This window comes from Dysidea avara, chromosome 4 (genome assembly GCF_963678975.1).
Source record: "Dysidea avara chromosome 4, odDysAvar1.4, whole genome shotgun sequence".
Lineage (NCBI taxonomy): Eukaryota > Metazoa > Porifera > Demospongiae > Dictyoceratida > Dysideidae > Dysidea > Dysidea avara.
Window position 1 is genome coordinate 15,338,783 of NC_089275.1, and position 12,537 is coordinate 15,351,319.

General features: G+C 35.6%; 1 protein-coding gene and 1 long non-coding RNA gene across 2 annotated transcripts; one reads left to right on the forward strand and one right to left on the reverse strand.

Moving 5' to 3' along the window:
- Positions 1–3,917: 3,917 nt before the first annotated feature.
- Positions 3,918–4,546, forward strand: LOC136253215 (uncharacterized). The gene is made up of 2 exons (XR_010700007.1): positions 3,918–4,233; positions 4,289–4,546. It is a non-coding gene; the product is annotated as an uncharacterized lncRNA (long non-coding RNA).
- LOC136253214 (zinc finger CCCH domain-containing protein 4-like) lies at positions 4,402–5,812 on the reverse strand. The gene is made up of 3 exons (XM_066045841.1): positions 5,613–5,812; positions 5,469–5,561; positions 4,402–5,417 (listed from the first exon to the last, which is right to left on the reverse strand). The coding sequence occupies exons 1-3, from the start codon at positions 5,746–5,748 to the stop codon at positions 4,852–4,854; spliced, it is 795 nt and encodes a 264-aa protein (XP_065901913.1). The 5' UTR covers positions 5,749–5,812; the 3' UTR covers positions 4,402–4,851.
- Positions 5,813–12,537: the final 6,725 nt, after the last annotated feature.

The window sequence follows — 12,537 nt, forward strand, 5'->3', positions numbered from 1 at the left end:
TTTAAAAATATGAGAAGTTGTTGTAAAGTTGAACAGCCTTTCATAAATCCGAATTGACACATAGAGATGACATTGGAAATGGAGGCTATAACTTTGTTGTATATTAATCGTTCAAGTACTTTTGATGCAACACAAAGCAGAGATATAGGTCTGTAGTTGGTGGCACTGTTTTTGTCACCAGATTTAAAGATAGGAGTAATACAGTGAATTTGCCATTCAGAAGGTAGTGAGTAGTAGTGGATAGCATATGAAAACAAATAGTGTAGAGGTTTGACTAGAACAGATGTACAGTGTTTTAGAATTGCTGGACTGATTCCATCGATACCAGTTGCCTTGTGAGGATCCAGAGATAATAATACATCGTAAACGTCTTCTTCAGAGATGTAAATTGAGTCGAGGGACACACTTGCTCGGGGCATATTTTCAAAATTAGGAAGGGAATAAGTACTTCGAGAGAACACTGAGTAGAAGTATTTGTTAAATAAATTAGCTTTGTCAAGGTCTTGAGAGGCAGAAGTATTGTCATAAAATATTGTGGAAGGGATGGAAGCAGATTTGGTAAGGTTTCTCACATACTGGAATATTTTAGAGTCATTGCTGAAAGCAAAATTGCTCACCAGTTTTGCTTCAAAGTTGGCCTTAGCTTGTTGGATGCTAGCCTGTAGGGTTTCTTCAGCTGTTTTGATACGGAGCAGATTGTGTTCAGTAGGACGAGACTTGTACTTCTTTCTTAAAGTGCGAAGACACTTAATCTGGTGCCGTATGTTGGATGTAAACCATTTAGGAGATTGTGAGGACTTTAATTTGAATTTCGGCACAAATATATGCATTCCTCTAATGATACTGTTCTTAATAAAATGCCATATGGAATCAATGTCTGGTAAGTGTTCACAAATAGAGAAATCAATGTGTGACAAAAAGTTAATAAGTCCAGGGTAATTAGCTTTGGAGTAATCAAAAATGACTTGTGAAGTGTTAGAAAAGTTGATAAAAAACAAATGGGTAGAAATGACCCACCACTGATGGGTTGTTTTACCTGCAATTCAAACAACCCAATTTTGGGGTTATAACAACTATTAATGAAAGCTGTCATTTTGACTTTTGTCTTAGCAGTTGTTTCAACTTTAATGAAGTGGTCAGATCAACCCATCAGAAACCTTGTCAAAATAACCTAAATTAAAAGTGGTCAGATCTACTACGTGAATTCTACAGGTAGGTGGTCGTTTTGACTGATTTGCATGGATTAATTTGACACAATCATTGAGGTTGAATTGACCAAACTACAGTAATAATAACTTATAACTAAAGTTGCTCTTTCTACTGGCGCAGTAGTTTTTTTAACCAGGCGCACGCCCACAGCCGGCCGAAGGCCGGCTGTGGGCGTGCGCCTGGTTTACTGTAATTGTTTCCGTAAAAGTGTGTGTGTGTACCTATCTATCTACCTATCTACCTATGTACCTATCTACCTATGTTTGTCCGTACGCACCCACGTGAGCAAAATCGTTTAATAACGGTAAAAGCAGCTTTTACGTAAGAAGTAAAAGTGAAATGAAGTCTGTATTAAACTTCTGCACAGGTGAACTTTGCTCTGAGGTGGTTTCTTTTCGGCGGACTGAAATACGGGTGTGGTGACTTTCCTCAGACTACCTTCCCCTTGAGGTTTTCAGGCATTTAGCAACTGAAAAACAATGGTGCAGGCCTCGTACACTGCCAGGAATAGCCTATCGCTTCGAGTTGAAAGGGGGCGTATCCCTTACGTACGCGAACGAAAATGAAGAGCAGCTTTGAGGCTTTGTCGAGAGAATTTGTGGGAAAAAACACGTTAGTCACACTATAAAACAGTTTAGAAGATAGTTTTGTGCGTAATATGTTGGTTAAAGCGGTTTATTTAACCATAGATATTAGAGTAGCCTTTTGTAGAGTAGAGTAGCCTTCTGTAGCCTTTTGTATGTACACCAGTACACTGCACCACACCATAAAGTTTTTGCTCACATGCACAAATGTGTACTTGTGTTAATGATTAGTGTTCGTTGCGCTATAAACTGCAATCCATGTACACCATGTACATTAGTGTACTGTAAAGGTTACAAAGAATTATGGCCTTATAATAAGCCTCATATGTCATGTGTGCATATTACAAGGAAGGTTATACTATTTTAAATTTCTCTATTTCATACAGGTATTTACTGAAAGGCTGTTAGGTTTCTTTAGACCAATCTTGTGTGTTATGTTATATTATTGTTGCAACCAACTACTTTCCATTAACAAGTTACAAATGAATGGACAAGTGTAGTAAACTAGTAAACACTCAGTATAGGATAAATAATACAATTCTTGTGTATCAACTATTGTGTGGAACAAGGAAGGAAATTCTGTGTTGTGATCTCACCAACTGACCATTAAATCCCTAATCCCATTCTATCCATAATTAATCAAATAACCATTTTTTCAGGAAAATGTTCACTAGCTACAAATTCATGCACAGAATATCCCAACAATTTGGTGTGTGAAAAAGAAAGTAACTCACTGGTACTATAGCTTGTCTTCATGAAACATCCTGGCTGGACAGTTATTATACATTAATTATAATCTAAACAAGTTACAAGTGAGTGAACAAAAAATATTTTTAACTAACCAATTAGTTTATTAATGTTTGGTGATGTATACAATTTCTTGTTAAAGCTGGTAATGTATACTTCCCACTTTTTGGAAGAAGATTCCAAAATCCAAATCAGAATTTAACATGCTGTCATAACCTGTGGATTATTAGGCCACATAAACTTAATTATTAGATTCATTTCTCATCCACATCCCCATCACCATTTTTCTTACCTCATCAAGAATTGTTTGCACAACTGGTGGCTAAGGAGGCCAATTAGCACCTTTTATAGTTGGTACCTTGCTAGAGTAGTCTAAGAAAATTGCATTTTGAGTCATTTTAGCTAGCTAATTCAGCTAGTTATCTAGTTAGTGGAAATAAAATAAAAATCTGCCCTCCCACACTGCTATAAATTTGAGTACAGGAGGATGAGAAACTAATAAATAAGTTTATGTAGCATTATGGATGCTTAGTGACTAAATATGGTAAGTACTGTACACATGTTAATACACAGTTACATGTGTACGTACTTCAAACATGATGAGTATTATTATTATTATTAACACTTTACAGTGACCAGCACTGAAGGTCTACAACAACATGTGCTGCAGCCTTAGGATTACCTAACCTAGTAGGATATCAAACGGCAAAGTTGACAAAAGTTCAAAGCTCCAAATATCTTGCACCATGCACTCAAAATGTATGATGGACTGGTCTGTAGTATAAAGCTTAGAACTAATAAGTAGTAGTACCATAGTTTTGTACAGAATTTTAAAAAAATAGTAACAATTGTTTCTCCAAGTTTCATACTATTTCCTCAACATATACTGCACAACAATTATCCCTCTTCTCACATAGTACCACATATGTATGTCCAACTTATTTTAACAAAACTAGAACTACTCAGCTTGGAAATACCCATAAGAGCTCTTAACCCTTAAACGCGCAAAGGCCATTATAATGGCCCTATTATTTATTACACCGAAAACGCACGAAAGTTTATGCTTACTTTTGTGAAAATAATCGCGCGTCTTTACAAGGCTGTATCTCTGAAAATCCTTGACGTATCAACTTGAAACTTGGTACACAGATGGTGGATACCCTGGGGTTTACCCATCGTGACTATCAATTGTTTATCATTAATGCTTCTCTATTTATCCGAAGTAATATGCGCATAACTTGGAAATAACCGTCATGGTAGGTGGCTCCGTTGGCGATTTGCCTCAATACTTGGTGTCGAGAAAGAGTTGTACCCTTGATACAAGGTGGTGAAATTCCATTGACATAGCTGCAACTCTCAGGTACTTATGAATTTTAGAAAAAAACTTGTGGTATTCACACAATTGTGCGAAGTAACCGCATGTCTTTACACGACTGTATCTGTGAAAATCCTAGATGTATCAGCTTGTAACTTGGTACACAGACGGTGGATAACCTGGGGTTTATCCAATATTATTATTATGTTTTTATCAATAATACTTCTCCATTTATCCACAGCAATACGCGCATCATTTGGAAATAATCATCATGGTAGGCAGCTCCTCTGTCCATTCGCCTCAACACTTGGTGTTTAGAAAGGGTGGTACCCTTGATACAAAGTGGTGAAATTCCATTGACATAGCTACAACTCTCAGGTAGTTGTGAATTGAAAAAAATTGTCGTATTCTCATAACTATTTTTACCCTGTAGGCATGTAACAAAGAACTCCAACACAATCTCTGTGGCGTTTCAACGTGCTGCAAAGACGTATTCTGGTGACTGGTCAATCAAATACCAACAGCAATCCATTTTATCATGCACTGTTCATCAAACATAAAGTATTATTATTAGCATTAGAATTTGAAAAACTTTTCAAACATAAAATGTACATGAAATATATACACTAAAGAGCTGGGATCTTTACTCAGTAAAGGGTTTGCCTCATTTAGAAACCACCGATCCAAGTGATTTCAGAGAAAAAAAACCACAATCGTGGAAAAACCTGAATTACAAACAGCTCTGTACATAAATAAACAGATAATACTGTCAACACATCTAAACTATATACATCGGCTGAACCTGTAAAAGTCTAAGACACAGTAAATAGCATACACCCCTTATTTATTTATAGTTTTCCTTGGTGTGGTATATCTTAAAACAATCTTCAAGGCACAAATGAATCATTCCACAATTTACGCAGCCATACTTAGTACATTTTCTATGTGTCTTCCGGTCAGAACACACTGCACGGTCACCGTCAGTCCCAAGGTTCTCTATGAAATGGCGTTCCTCAAGCCTCGCAGGCGATTGAGGAGGAAGAGCCTGTGATTGACGTCCTCCATGCTGGCGTGAGCTATGTTGACATAAAAGTTTAGTAGCCAGTTGCTCCTAAAGCTTTTGATGGTCCTACGATCATTCACAGGTGTGAAACAGCACTCTAGAGTATAAGCATTTTCGATAGCCAAATCCCTACCCCTACCGGTACCTCTACCCCTACCAGTACCTTTCCTCCTACCTCGACTAGGCACAAGATCCATTGGAGACACAGTTCCCCTACCCCTTCCTCTACCTCTACCCCTCCCTCTATTTCTACCAGACAAAGGATCAGATGGAGATGGTGAGTAGTCCCTGCCTCTATCACTAGGTGAAAATGGGGCATGTGGAGAAGAACGAGAGCGCTGGGAAGAACTAACAGGAGAGCCATGGTAGGCCACAGGAGAACCACTACAGGAGTATTCAGTTTCCAGGCTACCCATCCCACCGTCACTCACTCCACTATGTAGCCCAGATGGTCCAGGATGGCTTGACTCATCATGACCTTCACAATATCTTACATCAGCTATTAGAAGAAGCAGGACTCAAGTTATAAAACACGTGAAAAGCATTATACCTTCATAATCATCGTTTGTTTCTTCCTCGATGTCTTCTTCGTCGTTGCTGAACTCTTCCTCACGATCATTTTCTTCCACATCGCCATAATCATCTATAATGGCAGGCGAAGTGATAGGACCGATTCACCTGTCCGCCATTTTACCGTCTTGTTCCCTGGTAAGCCTATCAAGGACAAAAGAGTCTTCTCCATGGACAAAAGAGTCCTCTTCGTCCGAGTTGTTCCAGTCATCGTCGGAGTCGTTATAGAAAAGTTGATCAACAACAGTATTTTCATCCATATCTCGCTTATCTTTAATCACAGTACAAAGTTCTTGAGCTCGAATTAAAGCCCAGAAACGTGGCTATCCGTTGCACTAAACCGTTTCACGATCACGTAATCCTAGCGCGCGCACCTCTGTGCCAAATATGGAGGGCCACTTAAATGGCCCTTGCGATTTCAGTGCAATATTTCGTAAATTCGCGTGCGCGTTTAAGGGTTAAAATCCTTTAACTATATTTTGGCTAATATTGTTAGGATTGCTAAAGAAAATGCACACATCAACATCTGTTCATCTGGTTGTCATAATGACTTATTTTACATGACATTCTACCAATCAGTTGTTTGTAATGAGACAATTATGATATATAAATACAGTAAAATACCTGTAAGTTTATCACTTAAAACTATGGACCATTCATGTACCATCATCAGTATGTGTACTATTATAAACAATAGTACCATAGGTACTGAATTGTTTAGCATTTTCAGTTAAGACTAATACAGTTTTGTTATTGACAAGATAATCACCTATGCAAACCTCCAGGATCTTTCTACACTACTACTAATTCATTCAGAACTCACCTCCTCGTCACTTCCTACCAATTGACATACTAACACTATTGCTATGATAATAACTAGACTGGATGATTGATCAGCAAATTCTGGATCATTGACAAGATGAATTATTTCTCACAACTCTCAAAGGTAACTGCAGATTACATAGTTACAGTAAAATCTCACTTACATGGCTAGCAGTTCTGCAATAGGTAACCGACCTCATCACATTAAACACAACCAATTGGTCCAAACCATAGTGAGACATGCTTCATTAATAAGACCATCTCAATAGGTGCCCTATTAATGTGGTTTAAATGTACTGATAAAAAGAATGATCAAACTGTAGCTAGTGGAACATTGTTAAAGAGAAGTAGACTACTTGTCATGGAAAAGCTAAGAGAACCTGGGTACAGTTACTAAAGTTGAGCATTGGAAATTATGTACTAAGAATTCTGTAAAATTATTGATAATCATTTCAGGCAAAACTGTCCAATATATAAACAACTACGTAGTGTGCTAAAGATATGAATAATTGGAGCAATATAATAATATTGACAACCCCTATAGCATCACGCAATCAATGCTCACTGCAGTTACAACATTTATCTCACCTCATTAAATGTACTGAATATCAGAGCAATAGAATAAGTCAACTTCAACAATCTAAAAGTAAAAACAATGTATACATGCATACATATTATTGCGTCTGTTATGAAAATGTGCATATCTTTACCTGTCCCCTCTTCTTCTCTATCTTGGCATGCTTTGCCATTAGCCAGACACAAGATGCCTCATCAACCAATCCCTAGCAGAGACACAACAATAAGATAAACACAACACTGAAACATACAGAATGACCCTTCATACTAGAAGATACACATCACAACAGAAACTGGGTTACCAATCCAACTGCTCTTTAGTGTTTTTAATGCAATGGATATTATATGATTGTTCTATTAGAGTAACTTTAGAGGAATCCTTAAAAGTGACTACTCTATTAGAAATACTTTACAAGCAGATGTGTGTGCTACATATGTGTACAACAATAGATTTTTAGAGTGTGACCACACAACTTCAAGTGCTAAAACATTTAGGTACAAATAATACACACTTTGGTTATTAGAGTGCTGTATTAAGAAGAAGTAATAGTCATCACACGATTCCCTCATCAGATTGGTACTGCTACAAAAAATCTTGTCCTCATCAGGAATGCTGACATAACATGGCTCTGGGCACTGTGAACAAGCAATTAAATTAAATAAATACAGTCTGAAAGTGTTTTAAGAATGTACAGCCAACAAATATATACTCTAAAAGTACATAAAGTTTGTCCAAACTCAGAGAATGAATAGTATCATTACTACTTGTGAAAACAATGGTTTCAAACCAAGTAATCAATAAAACTGTGGAAAGTACTTTTTACAATATCACACAACCTTTGGCATACTTTAAAAGTCTAAACAGCTTCTCCATAATAGTCCATAGTATTCCAATTATCTATTGCAACTACACTGTATGTTCATTTACACTCAAGATGTACAGGTGGAGAGTGTACACTGTTTAACTTTCTGTGTACACATACTAATTGTTCATAGTACTAATTGCTGATTTTTAAATATTAAAAAAGTTGCAAAAAAGTACATACATTGTGCTATCCACATGTCTTCAAGTCTTCACACATCACAAAATTGATGACTAGGTGCTGTACAATTTTGTAAATAACTCTAACAGTAAAATTAATGTTGTTTGTGACAGCCTAATGGTGGATCTATGATAAATACACATACTAGTGGATCTTTCCTTTCTAAGTATGAATCACACTTCATGTAATATTCTCTGAAATTCTTCACATCAATGATCATTTTGGTAGTTAGTAATAGTATAAAAACCATTAGAGTTTGTACTCACTTCACTTCAACTAATCATTACTTATCAGCGATAAACTTAGTAACATTATAAGATAATTTACAATGAAGATCTTCTCACTGGCTATTGGATGTTTCTTGATCATTAGCACTCTGCACTCTTCCTCTTCAGCTGCTCCTACTCTACAACTACAACAACATCAAGCTCCTCTTTCACATGTTAAACGAAATCAAGATGACAGAAATGCTTTATTCATTGCATATAGTTGTCGGATACTAACAACAATTAACATTGTCAGAGATAAACTTGCTGTAAGTTCAACACAGAAACAATGTTAAATACATATTTATGTATATTGTTCTGTTACAGTCTATGCCTTATGAGCAATGTGCTAGGGGACCATTATCTACACTTCAAGGTGGACTTCTAACACGTTACCAACAGCTCGATGCACCTCAGTGTACTAATATTACGCACATTAATGCTTTCCTATTCAAACTAGTGTTCATGACAAATGATCCTCAAACACGAGACATCCTTTATCACTTACAAGTGGCAACAGCTAATCTTAATCATATTCATGTGAGTTGAAACTAAACCCTCTACATTGACTTGTGCAGTGTTTATATGATGTTTTGTGTTTGTTACACAGCTGGATTTAACAGGAGTGTACTGTCCAACTTTCACTTTCAATGAATATTTACAAATATATAGCCACATGGACCAAGTGTTCCATAATCCAGACAGTTTGTACTGCATACTCACCTCCCTAAACCATCACCTTCTTCCACTGTTAACAAATGAAGATCGTGGAGTTACCATTACTGAAATACCACAATGTCCGAGTTGAAACTTGAATACCGCATGTTTGAATTATGAAATCTAATATGGACATGATTTACTAAAATAATATATTGTGTATCATGGATGTACATTAATTTTTGTGGTGCATAAATAAGCAAATTAAAGTTATAATTATTCTAAGCAAATACGTAGCTGTAGCTGTTGCAGGTGGGGATACGATGATACTACCAGCATAAATTTATAAATAATAGAAGTATATAGAGTAAGAAAATCTACTGTTAATACTGTTTTAATAATAAAACAGTAAAAATTCAAACACAAGTTATACTAACTGATCTACTCTAATAAAGCAGTCAGTTAGATGGGTATAATATGCCAATATATTTTATGCATATTATAGGACTGTGTATAGATTCTAGACAATTTTATGCATTTCCAGCACCTTTCAAATTTCCACACTTATTATCATCTTTATGACAAGGATGCAAGGGAAAGGTTGTTTAGTAAATGAACTGATAAATGGACCATGACTGCCAACACTTGAGATGTGCCCTTACTTTTTTTAAATTTGTCAATAGTGTCACGGTTATTTCTTTGTCTGACACTATTATGTATGCAGATGATACCGACCTGCACTTCAGCCACAGTGACCTTTCTGTAGTTGAAAATATTCTTCATGCTGATGTTGAGAATGTATCCACATGGCTGATTGTTAACAGATTGAGATTGAATGTAATACAGTCATTATGTATGCTGATTGGTTCCTGCCAGAGAACTAAAGGACAGAATCTTACATTAGCATTGAATCGTGGTATTTAAAATCAGGTTTGTACTACCAAGTATCTAAGTCTATATCTAGATCAACATCTTACTTGGCAAGTTCATGTGGATTATGTTCTGAGTAGAGTTAGAAACTTCATGCTGTAAACCGTGTTAAGCCTACTTTCCCTAAGAGTTATTCAGTTGTTGTATCAAGGTAATATACTACCAGTTTTGGATTACTGTGATGCTGTGTGGTCACCATCAAACTCTACTAGTACTCGTCATCTGGAGAGACTTCATTCTAAATTTACTTTATGCATCATTGCTTTCTTCCATTAATTTTAACTTGCAATCAACTATAACTGAAAGGCGTACTTTTCATACAGCGTTAGAGGTTTTTAGAATTGTTAATAAGATCTCTCCTCCTTATTTACACAGAATATTCTCTTGTGCTGTGGATGTCACTGGTCACTCTGGTAGAAGTGTACACAGATTGTTTGCTGCTAGTGTGAGAATTAATTAGAATTAATTATAGTAAGCAGACACTGGCATTTAGGGGCACAGCCACTTCGAACAGTTTACCTACAGTACTGTACGGTGCTAAAACTGTCAATGAATTTAAAAAATTGTACTGTGTGTGATGTAGCTACTTTTACTTGTGTGTGTGTATAGGTGTACTGTATCTTGTATTTTATTGTGTTCTCAGGGCACAGCTGAAAACCAGCCTTCCTTGGCTGATACTATTTTCCTTGACTTTAATATTTGGAAAAAAAGTTAGTCAGCCAACATTGAGCTTGATTAAGCTCTGTGGAAATTCTTTATGTCACATAGTAGGACAGAAATTGTACACATCAGCAAACAACACTTCTTAATATCCTGTATATTTTGCCTAGTTATAGCAGATAATTATATAGTTAGGATTGCTACCCACATCCACTGCTATTAGCTAACTATTTGTATAAAATCATATGATGTTTATTCTAATGAGGAATTCTGTGATATTATATCCTCGTGATCTTCTACCTCATGTGTGCATATGGGAACATTACAAGGAAGGTTATACTATTTTAAATTCCTCTATTTTTTACAGGTATTTACTGAAAGGCTGTTAGGTTTCTTTAGATCAATCTTGCGTGCCATGTTATATTTTGCAGCCAACTACTTGCCATTAACAAGTTACAAATGAATGGACAAGTGTAGTAAACTAGTAAACACTCAGTATAGGATAAATAATACAATTCTTGTGTATCAAATATTGTGTGGAACAAGGAAGGAAATTCTGTGTTGTGGTCTGATCAATGGACCATTAAATCCCTAATCCCATTCTATCCATAATTAATCAAATAACCATTTTTCAACAAAATGTTCATGAGCTACAAATTCATGCACAGAACATCCTAACAATACTTGTGTATCAACTATTTTGTGGGACAAGGAAGGAAATTCAAGTATAGCTAAAATACCTGTTGGTACTTACTAAGCTTAATGTGTGGAATCTGGTGCGTGTGAAAAAGAAAGTAACTCACCGGTACTGTTACTATAGCTTGTCTTCATGGAACATCCTGGCTGGACAGTTATTATACATTACTTATAATCTAAACAAGTTACAAGTGAGTGAAAAAAAGATAGCTATTTGTATAAGTTTATTATTGTTTAGTGATGTGCACATAATATTACAATTAATTCTGGTTCAAGCTGGTAATGTATACTTCCTACTGTTTGGAAGGAGAAGATTCCAAAAATCCAAACCAAAATTTGACATGCTGTGTCATAACCAGTGGATTATCATATGATCCTTAAGCCCCAAATATCTTGCACCACTAAAAATTTATGATGGACTGCTCTGCAGTCTGCAGTAGTATAAAGCTCAGAATCATTAGTAGTAGTAGTAGTAGTTTTGTACAGCATTATGTAAAGAATAATGTACCAACTGTTTCTCCAAGTTTCATAGTATTTCCTCAAGCATCTGTAACTGACAACTCAATGTTTGGTGATATGTACTACTGTGGAAATCATTTAGGATATCATTTCCCTTCCCTACAAGGTATCCTTAATGGTAGCTTAGATAAAAGTGAATAAATAAATCATGATTGATGTAGGAAATTATATCTTCCCTATTTATAAACTATTAAAGGAAGCCCCCATTCAAGGAATGTTTAAGGAAAATTAAAAAGGAAAGCAGCTAATGAAAGTTCTAAGGACCAAATATTATGGATCTCATCCAAAATCGAAATTTACAATTCAGCTGTAACTTATACTAAGCACTGACAACAGTTACTAACTTTGTAAACTTTCATCAAAGTGGCACACAGCTATAGTTTAGGATGAATGTTTTAAAAAGAAAGACTACACACATTTATCATGATAGCATACAATTTTCTAAAAGGTAAAAGTTTAAAATTAAGTAAACATATTTTGATTACTAATTTTTCTTGCTTTGTTCTCACTAATTCCAATCACTGTAAAAATAATGTTCATCATAAAATTAGTATTAGTGAAGTTAAAAAGAAATGCTTCAATACATACACATAATTGTATGCCCCAAATAAATAACATATATATTGTACATACTGTACAGTGATTGAATTTAATCTCTTTGTTATAAAAAATTGTGCATAATTGTGTAACAGTGTATACAGTATATCAACATTGATCATTGGACATAGCAACATATTTCCTTTCCAAGTATTTTCTCCATACCATAACAGCACATTTAACCATGAAAATGTAAATCATCAAAGTGTGATATTCTCTGAAATTCTTCACATCAATGATCATTTAGGTAGTTAGTAATAGTATAAAAACCGTTACAGTTTGT